This window comes from Salmo salar, chromosome ssa24 (genome assembly GCF_905237065.1).
Source record: "Salmo salar chromosome ssa24, Ssal_v3.1, whole genome shotgun sequence".
Classification (NCBI taxonomy): Eukaryota; Metazoa; Chordata; class Actinopteri; order Salmoniformes; family Salmonidae; genus Salmo; species Salmo salar.
In genome coordinates this window covers 19,304,678-19,329,670 of record NC_059465.1, presented here as the reverse complement: position 1 = coordinate 19,329,670, position 24,993 = coordinate 19,304,678, and the positions used below count along the sequence as shown (strand labels likewise).

The 24,993-nt window shown below is 41.2% G+C and overlaps 1 protein-coding gene across 2 annotated transcripts in view; it reads left to right on the top strand.

Moving 5' to 3' along the window:
- The first annotated feature begins 1,713 nt into the window (after positions 1–1,713).
- tcf7l1b (transcription factor 7 like 1b) overlaps positions 1,714–24,993 on the top strand; it is a 46,445-nt gene continuing 23,165 nt past the window's right edge. Inside the window, exons 1-3 of one of the 2 annotated variants that reach the window (XM_014172031.2) lie at positions 1,714–2,639; positions 2,818–2,890; positions 3,007–3,134. In XM_014172031.2, coding sequence (XP_014027506.1) covers positions 2,454–2,639; positions 2,818–2,890; positions 3,007–3,134 — 387 coding nt within the window. In that variant the 5' untranslated portion in view covers positions 1,714–2,453. The remainder of the gene's footprint in view (positions 2,640–2,817; positions 2,891–3,006; positions 3,135–24,993) is intronic. The other variant, XM_014172030.2, reaches the window with a different exon arrangement.

Below are 24,993 nucleotides of genomic sequence, written 5' to 3'. Positions count from 1 at the left end.
TGAGGGCAACTTGCTTCTGACTTCAACTAGATGATCAGACAGATGCTTTTCTGACAGTTATAATCACTAATGCCCTTCCTCACTGACACTTCACCATTTTTGTTTTCAGTACAGATCAATAGATGCTGTACATAGATTCCATGCAGGGAAAAAATGACTATATAAAGTTGAAATTAATATATGAAGTTTTCCTTGGTCAGATTCAGCTTCACAGCTGTGCACTTAAATGCACTAGGCTACACCAGTATATGATGCTGAGCTTAGAAAAATGCACAGTTTCCAGGGTTAGGGAAAGATCGCATGCGACAGACAGGTACTAGAATATTAATGCACAGCGACAGGTATCATTTGACAATTTTTCTTCTTTTGCCACATTTCTGAACTGATCTGACAGTCACAGCTATAGACAGGATTCATAATAGGTCGTATATATTCGGCGTTCATAATAGGTCATAATAGGACAGGATTCATAATAGGTCGTATATATTCGACGTTCATAATAGGTCATAATAGGACAGGATTCATAATAGGTTGTATATATTCGACGTTCATAATAGGTCATAATAGGACAGGATTCATAATAGGTCGTGCACAATTCATAATAGGTGATGGTCAGAGGGGGAGGTGCATTTAAAAAAAAGATTAAATTACAAAAAAAAGCTATCTATTTATCTTCGAGAATATAGCACACCTCTTTGGAAATATGTAAGTATAGTAGAAAAATGTATTTAATTATTTATTTATCCTTATATTAGCTGGAGTGGGTATATGTGTTGGCGTCATCCCTGTTTATTAGTCAACATCACACATGTAGATTCCCCTCGATGGTACCTCCAAAAGCCCCAACTCACTGCAGAGTGCATCATGCAATGGCCAGGACAGTCCTGTCTAGGTGGGAGGGCTGGAGATCCAACCTCATAACAAGAGGATTTCATTACCAAACCAAACCTAAAGCTCTGCTAACAGACCATGCTTATCCCATGCTGCTGGGCCTTGCCTTTCCAAGTGTATTGTTCCAGGAACACACCAACACACAATTAGCATGGCACCGTGTAATTAAGACTCTTTTACTGAGCCTGTCATTATCACATGGCTTTAGCCCAACATGGTGGCTCCTTGCTGCTGCTGGGTTCACAGCTTGGACAGGTGACAGGGATGCATGGGATGACATGAGCATGAGAGATAGTGCTGCTGATGGATACAGCAGCACAAAGAAAATAAATACAGTGTTGATGGAGGATTAGGTATTTCTAAAGATTACTGTATAGTATTATCATATCATAATATTTGGTCTGCTTGATAGAAACCCCAACTTCTCTCTCTGTCAGAAAGTGAAATTCTGTCAGTAAGTGCCCACTAGAACAAATATTTATGAATATTACTTTCTCTATTTCCTAAAAAACAAGATACAACAAAAAGTAGCTACTGCAGGCCGGCTACGTTGAATTTTAAAGATTTAAAATTAAAGTATAGACCTATTAGTTGACATTGTCATGGATCTTGGAAGCATTGTTAGTCACATAATAACCATTGATATCTTGCTGATGTTGAAACAACAGGATACTATTTCCATATGAATGGTAACGTTGTAATGTATAATATGGTCAAACTGTTCCTTTAAGCATGCCCGTCTACATAGTGAATGAAGTGTCGTTTTTCAGCGTTAACTCCTCCTTTGCATTCTGAACAAGTTGCGCTGTTTCTTACACTTGAACAACCAAGTAGTTTCCAAGCGCATTCCCCGTTAGCTAATGTGGAGGGAAAGAGGGTTCTTTTTTTACCTACCCGAAAATATAGATTTGGCACCGGATATCATTTGACAGTTAATATAAGAACATACGAAGGTCGGTTATTAAAGGTAAACTTCCTCGAAGTAAATATAGTTTTGATCGAAACTCTTGACTGAACGAGAGTGTCCTGCGAAGAAAGCAATAGCTGTGGTTCGATTTCCATGCTTATAATAAGACTCATCTTTTGCTTGTCGAATTGAAACTCACATATGATATTAGGAAGTGAAATTGGACGTCATCCTTGAATTTAAATTGGTTCGTGCCCAGTTTGTTTGCCTGTGAGCGTCTCGGGAAGAATATCGAAGTTGCATTCTTCAGCACCCATACGGAGGGAGAGTGGGTTACAACTAACCCACTGGGTAGAGTGAAGAAGACACTTCTTGGGAAGTTGCTTTATCCGGCTATTGACGCCGAAATTAAAACAGTTGCATTTGCTGGATTATTGGAGAGTTCATCATCATGGAAAAGTTGGAGATTATTCAGTATATCAAAATGGAGATGTGAAAACGTGGCATTTTGTTTTCACACTGTCAGTTTTGGGTTTATTCTAGTGTGCAAACTGGACGGTCCCCCCCTTTGCAAATAGACGATTTATTTCGGTTTGTTGGAGCGATCGTGCATTCTTGTCAACTTTATCAAGGAGAAACTTTTTCCATCAGCAAAATGCCACAACTTAACGGAGGTGGTGGTGATGATTTGGGGGCGAATGATGAAATGATATCATTCAAAGATGAAGGCGAGCAAGAGGAAAAAATATCCGAAAATGTATCAGCGGAGAGGGATTTGGATGATCTGAAGTCTTCGTTAGTGAACGAATCGGAAAACAACAGTAGCTCGTCAGACTCCGAGGTAAGGCCGTTATATGCTGATCTGAAGTCTGATCTATTGCAACGCGTGTCTATAGCCTATAGGCTTTATACTACATTCCCATTTAAAAATTATTATTTTTGGTATAGCCTATTGCTGAAGTAGACTACTATTACATGTTTTCCCCTTTTTGTTCTGTGTGTGCCTCTGTCCTTGTCAGCAAGCAGAGCGGCGCCCTCAACCAAGACCAGACTTGGACAGTTACGAGAAAACCAGGGATTACTTTAGTGAAGGTAAAATCTGTCACTTGCAATGCTACATTGTTACATTTGCTTTACTATTGTTTAATGCATTTCATATGTAAGTGATGTCCCATCTCTTTACTGATATTCATGCGCTGTCCCTGCAGCACTCAGAAGACAGCAAGATGGTGGCTTTTTCAAGAGTCCCCATTATCCTGGGTACCCGTTTCTTATGATCCCAGATCTTACCAACCCCTACCTATCCAATGGGGCCCTCTCCCCTAGCGCAAGAACGGTGAGTGACCATAACAACATTCATCTACAATGCAGGCAACTCTTCAGTGTTGCCAGTTATCCGCGTTGCTTTCCACTGAAGGCATGTGTAAAAATTGGTTATGCACAACCAGACCGCCATATTCCCTTCGAGTGGCCTCTCAAGGAGTAGGCAAACTAGTTCTTTGTTCTTTTGGGATTTTTTTCCTCCTGTCAGCCTTCTGTAGGGTACTAACTGCACATTTTTAGGCTCGATCTCTAATTCAGATGAAGTGCATGATTTATCTATGTGTTGGGTCTATTTATGTCGAGGCAGAAGTGATTATGATAAATATGAGCAGTTAAGTGTTTTGTAAATGTGATTCTTCAACGGAAGCTGTGGCATTCGGGTGGTTATCAACGTATTAGGTACTAAGTACATACTACATTGAGAACCATGAATTCCAAAGCCCATCTAATGTTCCATAGAGCCCAAATTCAACAATAAGTATGAAGGGAAACTTTGTAATAATGATAACTTGTGGGTGATAGCCAACATGTACTCTTACAAACAGACACTTTATGCACAGGGCATCATCAGATGTTGCAGTCAAGAGACCTGAGCAAAACATGATGTAGTAGGCCACACTAGTGTCCAATAACCTGTCATTCTGAATGTGCTTATTTTCAGGAGTTGACTGTCCTGTCAAAATTAGTTTTAGCCCAGTTATTTACCCAAAATCATATGCCCATGACTTAGAAAGTCATTTTCTTCTTTAAAATTATGCCTACTGTAATTTTCCATATACCACAATGTATTCCAGGTTGTGTGGCATATTCTGAAAAAAATACTGAGACCTGCTTGTTCGGGCAAATTATAGTTTTCTGCATAAAATATATATTTTTAAGAAATAATATAACTTATCACCTTAGATATCTGTATGCATTTCATGTAGATAATGTTATCCATTGTGTATATAATTCACAATTAAATAATGTGCATCATTATCAACTAAACAATAGTGCAAGCGTCATTAAAATACCACCTAATGAAATGTTGTTGTTGTTAAGAGCATTTCCATCCCCCAGTCCTTCTCACCCTGAAAAGCGAGTGATTTGGATGGGACCAGTCAAGCATTTCAGTGAAAAGCAATTACCCCCTTTCTTTCTCTGCCTCCTTTGCACTGTTCCAAACCAACTCTCCCTGCCTCCTTTTCACTGTTCCATACCAACTCTCCCTGCCTCCTTTTCACTGTTCCATACCAACTCTCCCTGCCTCCTTTTCACTGTTCCATACCAACTCTCCCTGCCTCCTTTTCACTGTTCCATACCAACTCTCCCTGCCTCCTTTTCACTGTTCCATACCAACTCTCCCTGCCTCCTTTTCGCTGTTCCATACCAACTCTCCCTGCCTCCTTTTCGCTGTTCCAAACCAACTCTCCCTGCCTCCTTTTCGCTGTTCCATACCAACTCTCCCTGCCTCCTTTTCACTGTTCCATACCAACTCTCCCTGCCTCCTTTTCACTGTTCCATACCAACTCTCCCTGCCTCCTTTTCGCTGTTCCATACCAACTCTCCCTGCCTCCTTTTCGCTGTTCCAAACCAACTCTCCCTGCCTCCTTTTCGCTGTTCCATACCAACTCTCCCTGCCTCCTTTTCACTGTTCCATACCAACTCTCCCTGCCTCCTTTTCACTGTTCCATACCAACTCTCCCTGCCTCCTTTTCACTGTTCCATACCAACTCTCCCTGCCTCCTTTTCACTGTTCCATACAAACTCTCCCTGCCTCCCTGTACCTTCCATTCAATTAGGGAGGCGTTTGTTGACCATTGTTATTCTGAGCAGGCGCTTGATGGCTTCATTGGAGGTCTCCATTGGGGCTCATTAACTAAATGGCTACTCTCTACACACAAGTTGCATACCACTGTGGAGATCCTCTTTTGTTCCTCAAGCCATTTGTAGGGATAGGCAATTAGCATAATTGTTGCATTTAATTAGCATGCCTGTGTTTTTTCCATGTTTAATTTTCATTCTCATGGACATTATCTAGATCTATTCCAATTCTTGCTTTAATTTCGCTTCCTTCGATCTATGGTTTGAATCATACTCATTTTTTTGTACACTCCTTGCCTGAATTTGGCAATGAGATTAAAAAAGGTTTTCAAATTAAGATAAATGTTTTTTTACAAAATGTTGTATGGGCCATGTTTGTGCAAGCAATCCATGCTGCTCTCTCACGTCACAAAAATATTAATTGTGTGGACAAATATACAATATTTTCCGTCTCACTGCTTTTCTTAATGTTTTTTATCACTTCCTCTTTTTTTGTCTGTGAGTTGACCAAAATGTAAATCCTACCCAAGGTCAGTGATATCAGAAAAAAATCGGGGTATTTTTTGCAAACGTGCCAGGGCCTATTTACTAATAACCTTCCATGTTGTATTCCTTGCAGCACTTGGTATTTTAGCAGAACTTGTGATCAAATAGCCTATTTATTATGTTGAGTTAGTGAAATAATAAGTAAGTACATTTTACTTAACCCTGTCTTGACCTCACGTTGTTCCTCCATGAACCCTCACACAAAGCATGCTGGGACCTAGAGCTCCACCTCCGCATGGTTTTGATTTGGTTTAGAAAAACAAACTCTTAAACAAAAAGTTAGTTAGGATAGCTGTCAGTTTTCTTTCTCAATGTTATATGCTTTAGGGAGGGATCCACATTCCTTCTAAGCCTTTCCAATTTGGAGCTATATCCCCTTAATGACATGGGGAGGACAGAATCAGGTCAATGGGATGTATTGAGCCCACTCTGTCAATCAGCACAACCATGGTAGAGAAACTACAGTGAGACAATGGCTGGCTGGAATACTCAGGATATTTACTGAACAAGTAGTCCTAAACTGCACATTTACTGGTATTGCCCCATTGAGCTGAATAAAACTCATTGCCTGGGATCTAACAGAAAATGCTTTGAATTCGAATAATCTGATAATTTATCATCTTTTAAGCCTACAATGACAGTTTTTGAACCGTTATGCCAAGTTGGATACAGCTGCGTTTAATAGAGAATACTTGTCACTGGTCTCTGCTCAAACATTGGGTTAACAAGTTTGTTAAACTAATGAGTTCCACAGTAACATTTGCTCTGTACATACCTTCAAGGTTTCCTAATTGGTTAGTTAGCTGGAGAGTGTGACTGAGGTCTCTATACAGGCTCATATAGTAGATAATTAGTCTTGTTGAGTTTGACAGCATTGCTCCAGATTTGGGCAGAAATGAATTAAGGGCAGAAAGATATTCTACGGTACTTTTGTATACTTTTTAGCCATTAGTTCTGAAAGTAGCGCCCACGAGCCAAAAGTGGTCCCCGAAAATTGCATACTACGTCACAAATGTGCAGATATGTGCACCACATACTTTTTCTCTCTCTCTCTACTGTGTGTGCATCTTACTAGCTGTCACTCAAATGGCGAGGGCTGAAGCTCATTGGCTGAAACTCGAATTGCTAGGGGGCAGGTCCACGTTGGGGGAGTAAATGTTGCTTTCAAACTAGGGATTTTGTGGCTAATTGAGGTAAAACTGTAATTCTGCTCATAGATTATGCATGTATGAACTACACATTGGCACATCCCAGCCTAAAGCGGGAGGTTTAAAAAAATATTTACTAGTTGCCAAAGTACCGGAGCATGTCTTCAATTTCAAATCAGTTTCAAACAGTAGTTTGGTGTTGCAAATATTCTGTTCTCGAGCTCAGTTAAAACAGAGTTCAGAATTAGAATAAGGAATGTAAACACAGATATTGGATCGGTAAAGGTACATTAACAACATGGCCTTCCTTGCTTTGAACCAACCGATTGATAACAAGCGTAATGGATGTAGCATAACTTTAGCAGTAATTAGTGAGTGTTTCATATCTCTAACTTTTAGGTGGAATTGTTTGGGAAGTCTTGCTTTTTCTCCCCAAGGTGCATTCTCTCTGTCTCTGGGACAATGTTGTCGACAACTCCCCCTTCTGGCCTCCCCCAGTAATATAGATACTATGATAATACATGGGCTTTTTCAATCAATTGATATGCCATGTTTTAGAAGAAGTGTAATATCCAAACGAAGAGAGCAGTAACAGAGGCTTCCCAAGAGACCACCATGCTTTCCCAGAATACGCCTTGTTTCTTCCAGTGTTTCTGGTTTAATCTAGTATTGTATGTCAATTGTTTTGAGGCACAACTTGAGAATGTGGCTATGACAACCCTATCGTGAGCAATGGTAAGACACTTTGGCTCAGCACAACACAAATCCCTAGAGGGAGAAGCATAACTGATTTAGTGGCTGTTCTGAGCTGAAATTCCACTGTAATCCGCTGAGGGTTCAGGAGAAACTTTGCTTTTGGAATTCAGTTTTACTAGACTTTTGTCATGGGTGGAGGGCCAAGGAGGCTGTCCCCTGTGAGGTAGAATGTCAGACGGTGTTGTTTTTAGGCCTAGTGTAGATGTAATAAAGAACTCTGTGACGAGTGCTGGAGGAGTTGTTCCAGACTACGATGTTCATCGGCCCTATTATATTTTAGTCAAGATTGTTTTCTTTTTTTAAAGGGACACCCTTTGTACAATATTGTCATTGAACAGTGATTTACCTCTTGTGTGAGAGGTGTCCGTCATGTCGGCTAAAGTCAGTTGAATACAACTAAATCAAATGCATGTATGTTAGTCAATCATGGGCTTTGAAATAGGGGTGTTACTATGTCTGAACATGTCAGTTACTACGATTGCATGCTTCGCTGACGTCTTCATTTTTCCAGCCTTGCTGATGGTTTTGGTGTTTAAAAATTGGTAGACAAAGACAAGTAAACAGTGGCATTGTCCTAATGAATAAAAGGACCTCTCCTTGTATAAGCAAACAGTGTTTGTGTGGAGCAGTCTTTTCATCAGGTAGGACACTGCCTTTTCCACTAACCTTGCAGTCCCAATGGTGGAGGGGTGGTTGAGGAGACGAGCATCAGGGGAGGTTCTGTGGCTGCTCTGCTACAGAGGGAACAGTGTCCAGGGCGCTCATTCTGACAAGCCTTGATACTGTGCGACTGCTGAAAGTAATCTCAATGTTAGCTGGCAAATATTTTTTTACAAGGACTGTGTAAACAGAGCTAACATTTTTTTACTAGGTTTATGTTTTAGAAAAGTTTTTTTTTCTTCAAAGGTAAACAAATCTACATCAATTTAGTAGCAGCTTTTTGATTAAAAAAAGATTTCACGCGCCCTCAGGAACGCCAGGTCCAGCTAACATCTCACAACTAAAATTATTTATTTGTCATAAATGGTCTTATTGTTTGCAATGGGGGAAATGAAATGCTCAAAAAGCATTATTATTTGGCTAAACTGAAGTAAACTACAGATCTGAAGAACGGTGTTCTACTAACCCTTTAATATACAGCTCTAACCCAGATTAAGTTCTGATATGTCTTAAAGACGGTTTGAAAACCTTTCTCTAGTACCCACCCATATTAATTGAATGAATAGAGTATAAACCATGTTTTACACTTGTTTTGATTTTGGTTTCTACTGATTACTTCATGCAGTGGTGAAGGTGCTACTTAGGTCTTTGCTCTGGATTCTCAGCCCAAATCTCTTCCTGTGTCTCGGGGAGGATGGATATTTCTCTGTATTTCATCTTTCGGACTCAGGGTTGTTCATGTTCGGTTCATAACAGCACTTGTATTGAAGTGTGTGAAATGGTGCCAGTCCTGGTCTCTATTCCTCCCTCTTTGGTCTCTGTGGAAAGCATGAGCTGGCGTCAAATCCTCCCGCCATCCCTCGCCTGCTAGCTCACCACCTACCCACCCTCCCTCCCGCCTGCCATTAGAAATTCTGTTTATAGCACTCGCTGGCTTCTCAAGAGCAGGGCCCATCAGGAGCATCTCGGCACCCTTTGAGGAAAGGATAACCACCCACTCCCCCCTCAGCCGCAGACTCCCTACGTTCTGTGACATCAATGAATCCTTTTGAAGTGCCAATATGAATATGTGTGCAAATGTGTTTTTATCAATTTATCCCAGATATGTGTTTTGGTCTAACCAAAACTACTGCAGAGTTTGAGATGTAGTACAGTACTTGTCTTCATGAAAAAAATTGGGACTACTTTTTGTCAAACCTGATAGATATTTTGTCAACCAAAGCATGGATACCTTTCAAATCCACTTTGATAGCATCCGTTTTACTTGATACAGTAAGTAGAAATGTATATGTTATTTGTGAAACAAGTCACCTGGCCTAGTTTTCCAGGTTTAAGTTAGGAACAGGTTGGAAGGCATCTGAGTACGTGTTTATGACCATGAGTCAATGGCTTGAGTCAATGTAATGTTGTGCAACATCAAACCCCAGCAGCAGGTTTCAGGAAACCACATGTCGATCATATATACCTGTATATCACTCATTTCACCTAATATCTTCATCATTGTTACTGTGAAGGCAGTTTTCTGACCCTCTCCATGCCTGAAAAGAAAAGACAGCACAGCACTGTGGTGTACATGGGTGTGTTTATATTTGCAGCCCTCTTTTGGCAGATTCTCTTATTTTTCTAGCGTCTTTAGGATAGGCCGTGATGGGCTTCAGAGAGTCAGAGGAGTCAAGGTAGTAGAAATGCAATTTGATTCTCGTTGACAAACCTGTCATCTTCGGCATGAAGGTAAGGGCTAAGCCATGACACCACCATCGGGATATGTGGAATTCTCCCACTAAACAATGGAGCTCCCAGCAAGGCCATACAGCTGTTAACTGTATTGAAAGTAAAAAGGTTGCCATGACATGAGCAGGAGGTTGTGGGGGTTGGATCATATATCATATGAATGCCAGTATGTCTCATGCTCACTAATGTCTATGGTCTCCGTTATTAGGAGTAAGCCTCCGTTTAGGGGGGAGTTTTTCTCCCTGGTTTTATCAGGGGGTCTGGGTAATCAATCTGCCTCCCAGGTGATTGGGCCAATGGCTGATTGATGGGAACGGGGGCACAGTGACGACACCACTACTCACGACTTTGGGGTTCCTTGTACATGGCCCGCACTTTGCAGAGACTTGTTTATATTACATTAACTAAGGTTAGCTCTCAAACTGTACACTAAAGTTTTCATTCCATACTAATAAAACCTGATTGTACAGCAAAAAAAATCAAATCTAAATAGGTTTTATCAGTCTGGCATTACAAACAGCTGTTTTCAGTTGAAGTTGTGCATGCAGCAGAAGAGGGAGAGGGGAGCAGAGAAGGTAAGAGGAGAGATTGTTGATGAGATGTGGTGGTGGGAGCATAAACTGGGGCAGATATAGGCCTCACTATTCCTTTGCTTGTTATCCCGAGGTCGGCCAGCTTCCAGACCTTGAGGCTCTCTCTTATTTGAGGGATTCTCTCCCCCACAGAGCTGCAGTACTCTGCTATGGACCAGAATGCATTGCCCTTTCCTCACAGGCCAATCAGAGAGCTGCAGGATACTGTCAGATCCTACAGATCTAGATTCTCTGGTACTTAGATATTAATCTGGTCTCGCTTAAGTTCATATAAAGGCCATGGAAATTCTTTTTTAAGGCTTACTCTGCAACTTTTACTTTCAGGAACGCAGGATAAAGTAAGTATACTAACTACTGGTAGGTTACCATAGGTTAATTGTGTTTGTGAAGTGTATATACTAGTATGGCCAGATTAGACACCCAAACCTATACTATATAAAGAAATGGATGGGTATCTTTCCAGCATGAGTTTAGTTGTCAGTGAGAAGAGCAGCTGTTGTTCATGTTGAAGTTGTAAATCAGTGTGTCTCATTCCAGCACGGCTGGTCCCGGCTTAAGTCTCCTGGTGAAGGGCTGCAGAGCCATCACGTTGCACCTGCATGCATTCTAAAGGACCTAGATACCACCGTAACACAGTAAGATGAGGACATGTTGTCTTGGACATACATGGACATTGGACATAAGTGTCCCTCTGTCAAAAGACCAACATACTTGGTGATTACATGACACTGAAAGATTTGTGAGAAACGTGTGTTAGTGAACATGCAGTCCATGTAATCAATACAATGTCAAACAAGTTCACTAAAGTGTGAACTGGTGTGCTACTCCCATTTCAACTCTTATTACAATTTCATACATATTTACAGTGTAATAACACTAGTGTTTATAGTACACTAGTGTAATGTAAGCTTGCATACATTTACAAGCAGCAGATGGATGTATTGGAATGTTCCTTGGAAGAGAGTAGCTGCTACCCATTTTACTGAATGTCAACATTTATTAAATCACTTTAAGCTTCTGGAGATAAGGATTAACTTGTTCAGTGGAGGATGTCTGGGGAAGATGCAAGACTTTCAAACAAGGTTCTTTGGATAAGGCATGTAGGTGGAACATCGCTTTTGGACCTGTGACAGAGCTTTCAGTGTAATGCCATAACTGAAATGGTTATTTAGTTATCATTCAGCTTGTTGATGTGGATGTTGTCCTAACATTTAAATTCCCCATTTGCCTCTGGTTGCCTTAGCTGCCTCCAAGTAACCCCTGTAAACCAATTGTACTTGTTAAGGAGTCACAATGTTCTGCAGAGCATCACATTTGATTAAAGCAAAGACACAAGTCATCTGAAATGTGTAGCTTCGTTGTCTCCACTTGTGGATCTAGTTAGTCAGACGAGATGTAAAATTGTCACAGCTTTTAATTGTTTGATTTGTAGTTTTTATGGCCTTTCGTGGAATATTTCAAACCATTATGCAATGTACTTGATTCCATGAATAATACACACTGAAGAATTCCAGCTGAGATCGTCAAGCTTTGGTTTCAAGTGATTTTGGGATTTCCCCTTCTCCTGTCTTTTAGCAGGGACACGCACATAGGATTGTCTACCGTTCGCCAGCCACGAATAATTAGCACCTCTGAACAGTGTCGGGAGTCAATCTCTTTTGTGTTCACACAGCAAAGACCTTGGTCGTCAGTCACTCAGCCTGGTTAAAGTACTCCAAACCAGAAGGTGGCTGTAGCGTTGTTTGGAAATGCTTGTCCGTGTTGCTTAGTTTATGGTCTAGATTCCAATGTTAGTTAGCTAGCTGCGCTAATGTTGCTATTTTGTAGAAAGCCCTTGTTGATACTAGCCAGATAATTATCTACCAAGATGACGAAGAAACCATTTAATTCACTCTCCATAATCACATACTGCCAGTGCCAGCCCATAGCCAAATGTTTAGCTAGCTAATGTTAGCATATTCATTAGTTAGCACAACATAGCTGGTTAGCTAGCTAAGGACATTGCACCAACTCGGCAGCTAACAAAGGCAGTTGTTTCCAGGAAACTAATACACTGTGATTTAATTATAATGGCAATACTAGCTACTGTGGTTAGCTAGCTTGGAGGAAGTATTTAGTGTTGTGTGAAATGCGTCTGTGCACTTAGCTAGCTACCATCCCATAGCCTACATTTTCATATGGGGCGGCAGGTAGCCTAGCAGGCCAGTAACCGAAAGGTCGCTGTTTGAATCCCAGAGCCGACTAGGTGAAAGATCTGTCTGTGCCCTTGAGCAAAGCACTTAACCCGAATTGCTCTTGTAAGTCGCTGTGGATAAGAGCGTCTGTTAAATTACTAAAATGTCAAATATGAAGTGTGACTGGCTCATGACATTTAACCGTGGATGTACTGTGAATTCCCTCTTCTTTTTTGTTGTCACCCCTGTTGGCTCTCCTACGTGGGGGGTTGTGCTCTCTGATATGCTCAAAGTCAAGTTGTTTGCCACTGACTAGCATTGCGATTCTACAAGTGGGAACGGCAGATTCGTCACTACCAGGTCGGCACGCAGCAGGTATCACTTTTGTTCTAGCAAGAGTAGAAATGGCCTCCTACTGTGATACGTACCTATCAGCAGTGAGATTCTCTGTGTTTTTGATTCTTTAGATTATCCTTGTAATTTGTTCATTTGACGCTTGTCCTTATTTGGCTTAAAGATGTTTTCAAAACTTTGAAACAGTTGTCCCCTAGCATGATCAATAGTATAATAAAGGATAAGACTTCAAATTTATTCTGGAAAAATGTCCTGCATAGTTAGACCAGTTAGCTACATTAAAAAAACTCTAGTCAAGCCTATATGACATGGAGTAAGCCAAGGAGTCCTTTTGTTTGATTTGTACATGGGCTGGAAAGGCCTGCTATTGGAAATCCCTGAAACAGGCTTTGGGGGGCAGGTCTGATTCTCGTGTGAAATGGGAAGGATCTATAGCTGTGGGCTGAGTTGACTGGGGCTGTATGGGTGTGTTGGCAGCGAGAGCGCTGGTCATGAATAGGGTCTTTGACTACCTCAGACTTGCCCTAAAAAGCAGGACAAAGACCCCAGGGCAACTACTTCGAGCCTCACAGCTGAGCTACAGAATGCTGCCTTCGCCCAATGTTCCTCTCTCCTTGCCTGATTTAAATACTACAGTGGCTTTAAGCTTTCTGGAGACCAAGGCTTACATTCACTTCTATATGCCACATTTGCTATCAACACTCTGCAGTGTTTTTCTTTTACAACATGCTACTGCTTGGAGGCTATTTACGTGAGCTATTGTGTTGAATCTTTGGAAGAGCAGTGCATATGCCTCAGTGAGTTCCTTATAAACAGACTGGTTATTATTCGTTTGTTTCATCTATTTTTCGATAATGTGTTTTGCCATGTTATTCCATTTTTTTCCCTCCTTCTTTGCTATAACTCATATTAGTCTGGGCTTAGCAAAGCCCCTCGTTAAACATGTATAAAAACATAACTCATATTAGTCTGGGCTTAGCAAAGCCCCTCGTTAAACATGTATAAAAACATAACTCATATTAGTCTGGGCTTAGCAAAGCCCCTCGTTAAACATGTATAAAAACATGTATAACTAGCTCCATGGAACCTCTCTCTTGCTTGTTGTTGGTAACCACAGCTTCGCTTGGCGTCAGGCGGGTGAAGTTGTTCATTAGGGAACAGTTTTGTTTGCTCTCGGATAATACGGAGGTGTTGGCAAATAAATTAGATTAAATGAGATGAAGACTTTGACCTCTAATTAGTTGTTTGCTCCGTTATTTTGATTGAGCTGTGTGCTACCCATGGTTTAAGATGCGCATAAGGGGAAAAAAAGGCACAATCTTATCAGCAGCGTTAATGGGTCAGTTCAGCCCTGTCCAGACACTCTCTCCCCATAGGGTCTCCTGTTTCAGATGTCACTCAGAGCTTTGTTTGCCCCCCAAAGGTAAAGGGTGAGAGGTCAAGGTTCAGGGCCACTTGGCTGAGTGGGCACCAAACCCCACCGAGCACATCCGTTCCCTTTTTCAGACCAGTTCTAAGCTGTGAAAAGAGAGGGAAAAAGCCACTCTATTGTTTAAAAAAAAAAAATCAAAAAAATTATATCACAATGATTTATCTCAAATAAATGTTTGGGTTCACTCTAATCCATTGATGTGATTATGGTGGTTAAATACTTTCACATGGATGTAATGACATTGGCTTAGAACTTGTGCTTGAGATATGGATATGGTGTCTTATTGCAGGCTACGCTAGTGCCATTGTATAACTGTTATTGGTATTGTTGCTGGAGGCCTACTTTGTGGCTCTCCCTCAATAATTACCCTTCACCTCCATACATAATGGCATTTAGATTTATTGAGCTTTTCATAAACGTCTGACTTATTATTTGCATGTGAAAAGTCATATTGTGAGGTTTACGCAAGGACACTCCGTCTCAAGATCAACAATCTTGTTTTGCACCTCAGCAAAATTTCACACCACATATATAAAAGACTCTCAGACTTTTTTGTCCATAACACCTCCAAAGTTTGTGAGCCAGAGACCTCTCTCGTCAGCCCCCACCAACAACTCCAGCCTCTTTCCGTCCCACCACCCCCACCCCCAAAATGTCCTCCAGTCAGTATTATTATGCAGTTTCACGCAGACCAAAATTGCAGCTGCATGGAGAGCAATCTGGATCACATTATCTCAGGCGATGTGATTTATAAATTGTTTCTCAGGCCATAAATCCCTACTGTAATTGTGCACAAGCTCCCCTCTCCCTTCTCTCCCCCCTCACCCTTCTTTCCTCCATCAGCTTTCTCCCCCCCTCTCTCTCTCTCTTTCTGTCTCTGTCTCACTCTGAGACACAGCTTACAGTGCTTGGGTCATCTCCATTTTTTTGCAGGAGTGAGCACTTTGGATTTGGAAGAAGTTTGTTACACTGTAAAGTAGTATAGGTTTAGTTTAAAAACAAAAATAATATATCTGGAAATAAATATATTTTCTTCCACTCTCCATCAACAAACCTACTATGTGAGCTAAACAGTATGTGCGGTATTGCTATGGCCAGTGGTGATTGTGGAGAGTGGTCTGTGTTCAGGTCTGTGGCTGCGTGGTCTTGGCTCTACATTCCCGAACACTCTCAGTGTAATTGGTACACTGCCCTGTTCCTGCCTGGGAATCTGATATTTGCTGCAGCCCCTGATCATAATCACCTTGCCCCTCTCATAAGAATGTATAACGATTTGAATTATAGTAATATGCAGCGACTGGAATTGTTTTTGCAAAATGGCATGGTCAGCCTTTAGTTGATGTTGGTGTAGTTACAGCATCTTTATGGATTTAAATATCTTTCCATTGGCATTTAGTGGCCCTCCATTCTCCCTGATAAAAGTCTCCATGATATCATTGGCATTCATCAAGACTACTGGCTAACATTGTGCCTTTGGTACTTCCCGTCATTCCTCTCAGATACAGATCATTTTATTTCATTTGACATTTATTATCTGTAAAGATTTTATTTCTTTAAGATCACTGAATTTCATCCGCCTCCCTTTTCCTCCAAACCCTCTGAAAAGTATTTGTTCAAGAGGTTTTTCCTAAGTATTGACAGGGACTGAGAGGTTAATGTGTGCTTAGGAAGGTGAAGATTCCCCTGCAAATGTTTACTACTCCATTGTTTTGCTGTCAGGCGACTTGGTGATCCTTGAAGAGGTTTAAGGACCTTATGACCCACGCTCGTTTTGCTCCGTGTTCCTCCTAAAGGCTGATGGTTCTGGAATTAGGGAACCGGCAAGCAGGAGTATGTGCTAACTGCTTGCTCTGGGTTTAAATTGACTTTCTTAAGAAAGTGTCATTTTATTTACGTTTGTACTAGTGAACATTTGAATGCTTTTGTATGATAACCGTTGTTTGACCCGTTTTAACATTTTCGTCTTGAAAGGTGAGTCAGCAACACAGTCTAACTTTGTTTGATTAATAATTTTTACATGAATACGATTGTTTAAGTCCAAAATGCTGCCATATTAAACTTGAACAGTGTGACTTGGATGTATGGGCTGTAGTACCGCAAGAGGAACATAGTGTTCAGGCATGCATACCCGCAGTGTGTGTGTGTGTGTTTCAGAGGGAGAGAGAGTAAGTTAGCAGTGGGGTGAGAGGGATGTCAGGCAGTAAAACTGAGACAAGGCAGGGCTGAGACTTCAGGCCCTGAGATTTGTGCCTGCTTGCAGTGCAAAGACTGGAGGCATCTGCAGGCAGCTGTGTGTGTGTGTGTGTGTGTGTGTGTGTGTGTGTGTGTGTGTGTGTGTGTGGTGTGTGGGGGGTGGGGGGGGGGCTTGGGGAGGGTGGAGCTGGTGGAGGAGGCTGGGTGGCATTGGGGGGTGGCTGCAGAGAGAACACAATCATCCCTCTGTTTTCATAAGACTTGTGGTATGTGAGAGCAGAAACAAATGTGTTTAATTTAGGCCCTTTTTCTCTCTCCCCTTCTCCCCAGCACCCCACCCACTGACCCCACTTTTTCAAACGGCCTCTGTCAGCTGCTCTGAGGAAGTTTTAAAAGACTAGACAAAATCGGCCTGTTTGCTCTGTCAGAAAGCACTTATAGAAAAGTTGGCAGACTTATCATCGATTTAAGATCAAATTTACTCTGAGGTGTAAATATTTATCTACATTTTCTGTAAAAAGTTTATTTTTATGTTTCTCCCTCAGTTTAGAAGTGATTACTGTGTAGTGGTATTTTCCCTGTTGTGTGAGGGTGTATGGTGGACTTATTATTGCGTCTTAATCAGCTTGGCAGGCACCACACTCTCCATTATATTGGTAACCCATGCTGTCCATTTTAGTCTATGTGTTTTGGTTAAACATGAAAAATGCAGGTTTCAATGATGTGACATTTGTTTAGATGTTGCACTTTTATTTCCATCCCTCGCTCTCGCACGCGCACATGCACGCACACACATGCACACACATGCACATAGAGTTCATTTGATTTCTCTGTTGAGCTTTACAGTGAACATCCAGCCAACCACTGTTAACCACCACATGTTCTGGAGTTAATTACACAGAGGGTTACGGCTGTGCATTTCAATGAAAGTAGGCTGCTCCCCAAACAATAAAATGTTGTGTTCCTGCACAACTGGACAAACAATGCCAGTAGAAATGATGTGAAACACAGACAACGTCTTCTTCGTTATTGGTGTAGCATGGTTTGATATTGGACTGCATTAACACTAAGCTTAACAGAGAAGCCTATCACAACTGAAACCAGATACCCCAGGTATGGAAAACCACATAACTGACTGCAACAGCATGGCAGCCTCCTGTCCTCTCATGCCAGACGCATTATTATTTTCTTGTGGCTCTAATTATACATTCAGTTTTATTTGACCTACCTGTTGTTGTGTTCTGTAATACAATTGCTCACTTATTCCAAACTTTCACCCCAACAAGGCCTCACAAAGTGCTTATTTTCCTTAACCACATCTTATTGAAATGGCCTTAAAGTCAATTAAATAGAATAAAAACTATACTGTGCTTCCCTTAAACAGACATTCACTCTGCTGCCGTAGCAACACACTTTAAGCTCTGGCTACAGGAAGCAATAATTCAGGATCACATAAAAAAAAAAAAAATTAACCCTGAAATAACGGCATGAGCTGTAAAAATGCATAGTCTCACTAAAGCCACAGTATTTTCCTCTCTAGTAAAACCCCCAAGCCACTATTCAGAAAGGCCAAAATAAGAGTAAGCAAAATCCAACACATAACTTGGACTTGCACTTCATGTTCATGTAAAAAGAGATTGTGTATTCAGACTGAAGTCCAAATTCATTAGTGGGACTTTACAAACAAAACCTAATGTTTGCAGCCTAAATAACTCGGGGCTTGAAGACCAGTTTGGCATTTTTCAAAATATGCATGAGCTAGTCATACGACACGAAAGCTCATTGAGTTCAATGAAATTGAATCTCTGGTATGTTTGTGTAATATTTAGAAGTATTTTCCCTGTTGAGTAACAAACCAATACCAAAAGTGTGGATGAATTAGCAAGTTGTTTGTTGTAGCTTGTAGAGGACCGTGGCAGTGATGTCAGCTCTGTATTGGACTAAGACTGATAGTTGTGAGGAAGCATCGATGGATGTTATGTGGGATTTATCTGGGACTCTTTGGCACAGTCTAACTGGTTGAGAATCTCAGAAAAGCCCCTCCACTGTGTTTTAAGACCACCCTCAGCCTGCCTTCCCTCTTCACTCTCCTCTCTCCCTCTTTGCACTAATAGTTATTTTGTGTACAAGAGCATGTTAAGAGGCAAATGAGCCTGGCCTTCATAGGCCATGTTGCCATAGAAACCAGTGCACTCTGGATGGCTGACCTTTGACCCATTTTCCCTGGCTGTGAATAAGTGAGCAGGGCGACCAACCGGGTCACAATAGAGGCCCAACGAGCGGAGGGAGTGCCCCTGTCACAGTCACTTAACTTCACTCCTCTACTTACTAATGGATACTTCAAATGTGCTAGCCATTAGCAGGATGCTAGTGACACTGCTGGAAACAGCGGCCTTCTCATGGTTAACCCCACACATAAACTGGATGTTTGCTCTGGGCTGGGGGGCATTGAGAAATATCATTCTGTTATTCACATATCCTACCACACACATCTATAATTTTTTATTTACTCATATTCAAAATGGCCTAGTTGGTATTGTATCCATTTAATGGCATTTGGCACATCGTTTTTGGGGGGATTATGGTACCAACTCTGATAAGGACATTGAAAGGGATTTGATAATGTCTCTTTGTATTGCCTTGGAGTAGTTCATACATTTGTAGGAGACACCAAGATAAATGTAAACACTACATTGTTTAGTTTAAGAATATAACGGTTTAAGACAATATTTGTCTTTAATGTGAAGAGCATCTTGTTATTTACTGACAACCCTATAAAGGTGGCCAGTGTATATCTATGTTTAGGTATGACATGATAAATACAGTGTGTGGATATATTCACAGTAAAGAATTGTTATTTCCATAAATTATGTAGGCACCATAATATTTTCTCCATGTTTTATTTCTCCTTGTAAGTTCCTTAGTTTTCCTCAGGATTGTTTTCATTGACAACTTCCTCCTAAGGTAATCCACTTTACTGCGGAGAGTCAGACTGGATAATGGGCTGTTTTTCCGCTAGGGTCGTTCCATGTCATTTCAGCAAGCCTTGACACCCACCATCTCAGATTGTTCTGAAATCATTTCTGTAGTTACAAACAGATATTAGCATTCCCGCAACATTATTTTGTTGAAATATAATTTTCTCTAACAAGAAGTATACAGTATCAGTTTTCTATGTTTGACTAGTAGTATGTTTACTGAACAGAAATCTAAACGCAACATGCAAAATTGTACGGAGTTACAGTTCATATAAAGAAATCAGTCAATTAAAAAAATCCATTAGGCCCTAATCTATGGATTTCACGACTGGGGAAAAAAGACATGCATATGTTGGTCACAGATACTTTATAAAAAGGTAGGGGTGTGGATCAGAAAACCAGTCAGTATCTGGTGTGACCATGCAATGCAAATCATCTCCTTCACATAGAGTTGATCAGGCTGTGGAATGTTGTCCAACTCCTCTTCAATGGCTGTGTGAAATTGCTGGATATTTGCCGGAACTGGAACACGCTGTCGTACATGTCAATCCAGAGCATTCCAAACGTGCTCAATGGGTGACATGTCTGGTGAGTATGCAGGCCATGGAAGAACTGGGACATTTTCAGCTTTGTTTCAGAACATTCTGTTCTCTGCCAATAGCGCTGGTGGACATTCCTGCAGTCAGCATGCCAATTGCATGCTCCCTCAACTTGAGACATGATCTGTGGCATTGTGTTGTGTGACAACTGCACGTATTAGTGGCCTTTTATTTTGCACCTGTGTACAAGGTGCACCTGTGTAATGATCATGCTGTTTAATCAGCTTTTTGATATGCCACACCTTTCAGGTGGATGGATTATCTTGACAAAGGAGAAATGCTCACTAACAGGGATGTAAACACATTTGTGAGAGGAATAAGCTTTTTGTGCGTATGACATGGTACGAACACTTTACAAATTGCGTTTATATTTGTGTTCAGTGCAGATGCGTCTCGGAGTATTATTTATTTATCCTATGTAATGTATTTCGTTTTTTCCCCTGTACAGAGAATTAGTCATTTAAGTGATTAGGTTTATGTCCCATCCTTCATCCTGATGTTACCATGTTCTGACCACTACATGGTTCTGTACCAGGTGATTTTTATAAAAATGTTTAATCCCCCACACCTCAGTGTTTGGTCCAAATGTTAAAGGGATATTTCACCCAAATTCTAAAATGACATATTGGTTTCTATACCCTGCACACAGTCTATGGACAAGGTATGACAGCAATACATGCTTTGGTTTTGTTTAACTGGCCTTTGTTTCAAATGCTAATACTTTAGCATTTGGGTACAATTTACCTTAATTGGATTTGAAACGGTGGGCAACAAAACCAACACATGGATTGCTGTCATACCTTGTCCATAGACTGCGTGCAGGGTATAGAAACCAATATGTCATTTTCGAATTTGGGTGAAATATCCCTTTAACATTGAGGTGTGGTGATTCTTTAAAAAAAAGACTTAGAACAGCACCATCTAGTGGTCAGAACCTGGTAATATCAGGATGTAAGATGGGACATAAACCTAACTTAAATGACAAATTCTCTGAACAGGGGAAATAAACATCACCATACTACATGTGAGACATAGAGAATTCAGAACTGATACTATATACTCGTTGTTGGGGTGGGGCGTAGAGGGTCCGGGGGTGGCTTTTGTCCCTATCTTTGTATTCCTCATGTCTAACTCATTGTTAGAAAAAGGTTTGGTCCAAATCAGATATTAGGTATTATATTTAATTAATATTAAATTAATCCTATACATTTAAATGGTCATTTTGGGTGCAATAAATTAGCTTCTCAGATCAAATTATGTTTCATCAAAATAATGAAACAATTTCAGAACAATCTGAGATGGTGGGTCCTCTTTCTTGTGCTTTTTGAGGTGGAACGACCCACTAACAACTATTCCTGTGCCCAGTAGCAGCCAAGCTGACCAGCGGAACTGCTTGTCGTTTCCCCATCAATTAACCACTAATTAGCACAATGAGGGCTGGACTTTGCCTATGTCTATGTAATTGCCCGCAATGTCTGTAAACAATGGGTCTTAATTCAAACTCGGTGACAAGGTGGGACTACTTACAGCAATTGTCTTTGCTCTGCAAGCTTATAATTGTATGTCATGCATAGATCAAGTGGAGGTGTCAATGGCTCGCATAAGCAGGTGATTTGAGCGGAGAGAAACGGGGGGGACTATGGTGTAAGGTTTGACAAGGCAAATGTGTGGAGCTGCTATTCATATGGGTAGAGGATCATTAACACCTAACTCTAACAGCAAGCTGTGTGGCCCATTTGTTTTCTGTTGGAGGGCAAAAGAAAACCATAGGGAGGGGCTCACCACACAGTAGGTGATTGACATTATCTGCTGGAGCAATCCCTGGAAGCATTCCTCTGGCCCTGCTGTTTGGAGAGGAGAGGGGTGGGAGGGGGCTTGATGCCACAGTGCAAGGCAGCTTTAAGGCAGGTCTGAGCTGGACTGTGACTGCCAATTCATCTTTTGCCATTGGACTCTTAGAACAGTGTATTAACATTTTAAAGTCATTTGGTTAGTAATTTGTAACCATAAAAATGGGTCTACAATAGGGTTTTTAGTCAAGATTGCTCTTTAAAATAGACATTGTAGACACTCCAAAGACACATTTTTTTGTAGTTTTGTTTGACTAGAACAGAAGACCCTGAGGATGTGTCAGATTGACATCAGATTGATAACACTTTTTAAAACACTCCAAAGTCTGCAGATAGTTGGTGGAAAAGTTTTGGCCTGTTTTTTTCTCTCTCTGGCAGTGTCTGATTTACTTTGACAACAAATGTCCAGACATCTGCCTCTCCTCTCCTCCATGCTCTGATGTTGCCTGGCCAGCAGTATGGCACCACACACTTCAGAGATGACAAAGACACTTGGCCATGTTCCCCCCCTGCTCTGTGAGAGAAATTTAACAATTAGAACCCAACTCTGGCAGTCAGCATGCCCCAGAGCATATGCTGTATTCTCTCTGTTCGAAAAACCAAAGAGTTAATCTTGGCTTTTTGGAAATTTTCTGTGGCAACTTTGCCACCTTTGTTGCATCTGGGTCCCTGACATGTAGCACAGTATTCTACTGATGTCTATTTTGAGTTCTGGAGGCTGGAAGACAGAGAGGCATGGAAATGGATCAGATATTTGCAGAAGTTGACTATTTGCACAGCTCTCACAGCTTTCTATCTGACACTCTTCTCTAGAGCAGTCTCTACAGTGAAACCAGCATCTCAATGGAGGCCAACCATAGGCCTGCTCAAATAGTTTCTAATGAAATTAAGGACATCTGCGAAGCATTACAGGACTGCCTGAAGTTTACTGTAAAATGTAATTGCTGATTTTAGTTTGTCAGTGTTTTCAATCTTTTACAGACTATTCAATAAAACTGCAGCCATGGGAACCTCCTTTTCAATAGAATCTTCCTATTTACCGTGCCTTCCTTTCTGGGTTTTTAAGTACCTTTTATATTTTGGGGGGGATTTAATGAAGTCTCCTAACAAGGTTTCTGTGTTATAGTCAAAAACACAATTTGGATTTGATTTTGATTGAATGGGGGGGAGGGGCTCGATTCTTAGCCTAAATCGGGGACGCAGTAGATTCAGCCGCGGGCTGATTTCTGTCGGAGCGGATGGGCAGGAACAGAATTCTAATCATTTGTTCACTGCAAATTGACTACACCTTAGCCCCAAAATAGATTGTTTTGAACATAAGAATCATTTCATAACTAGATTACATTGAGACATGATCACTTGTCTCTTTTTTTTTCCTTTTTTCGTGGGAATACTTGGAGAACCAATTTTCGAAATGAAACACATTTTTAACAGAATTCCTGGTAATTGTAGCAACCTCTGGCCTAAATGTTCTGTTATTTTGCAGAGAGAACATGTCATTCCCATTTGGATTTGAAGCTTCCTCGCCGTACTTAAAGTTCTTCATGAGGAACACTGATCTTTTGCCAATATACAGTGCATTTGGAAAGTATTCATACCCCTTTCCCTTTTCCACATTTTGTTACGTTACAGCCTTATTCTAAAATGTATTAAATTACACACAATCTATACACAATACCTCAAAATGACAAAGCGAAAACAGGTTTTTAGAAATGTTTGCAACAAATAAAAATGTACGGAAATACTTTATTTACATAAGTATTCAGACCCTTTGCTATGAGACTTGAAATTGAGCTCCGGTGCATCCTGTTTCCATTGATCATCCTAGATGTTTCTACAACTTGATTGGAGTCCACCTGTGGTAAATTCAAATGATTGGACATGATTTGGAAAGGCACACACATGTCCATATAAGGTCCCACAGTTGACAGTGCAAGTCAGAGCAAAACCTAAAAATAAATACAAATAAAATAAAACCCATGAGATGGAAGGACTTGTCTGTAGAGCTCGGAGACAGGATTGTGTCGAGGCACAGATCTGGGGAAGGGTACCTAAAAATGTCTGCAGCATTGAAGGTCCCCAAGAACACAGTGGCCTCCGTCATTTTTAAATGGAAGAAGTTTGGAACCACCAAGACTTTTCCTAAGCTGGCTGCCCGGCCAAACTGAGCAATCGGGGGAGAAGGGACTTGATCAGTGAGGTGACCAAGAACCCGATGAGAGCTCCAGAGTTCCTCTGTGGAGATGGGAAAACCTTCCAGAAGGACAACCATCTCTGCAGTGCTCCACCAATCACGCCTTTATGGTAGAGTGGTCAGACGGAAGCCACTCCTCAGTAAAAAGCACATTACAGCCCGCTTGGAGTTTGCCAAAAGGCACCTAAAGGTCTCTCAGACCATGATAAACAAGATTCTCTGGTCTGACCAAGATTGAACTCTTTGGCCTGAATGCCAGGTGTCACGTCTGGAGGAAACCTGGCACCATCCCTATGGTGGTGGTAGCATCATGCTGTGGGGATGTTTTTCAGCGGTATGGACAGGGAGGCTAGTCAGGATCGAGGGAAATATGAACGGAGCAAAGTACAGAGAGATTCTTGATGAAAACCTGCTCCAGAGTGCTCAGGACCTCAGACTGGGGTGAAGGTTCACCTTCCAACAGGACAACAACCCTAAGCACACAGCCAAGACAACGCAGGAATGGATTCAGGACAAGTCTCTGAATGTCCTTGAGTGGCCCAGCCAGAGCCCGGACTTGAACCCGATCAAACCTCTCTGGAGAGACCTGAAAATAGCTGTGGATTAACGCTCCCCATCCAACCTGACCGAACTTGAGAGGATCTGCAGAGAAGAATGGGAGAAACTCCCCAAATACAGGTGTGCCAAGCTTGTAGCGTCATACCCAGGAAGAATCGAGTCTGTAATCACTGGCAAAGATGACGTAAATGTAAATGTGCTTCAACAAAGTACAGGGGGTCTAAATACTTATGTAAATGTGATATTTCTGTTTTTTCATTTTAATCCATTTTCAAATAAGGCTGTAACAAAATGTGGAAGAAG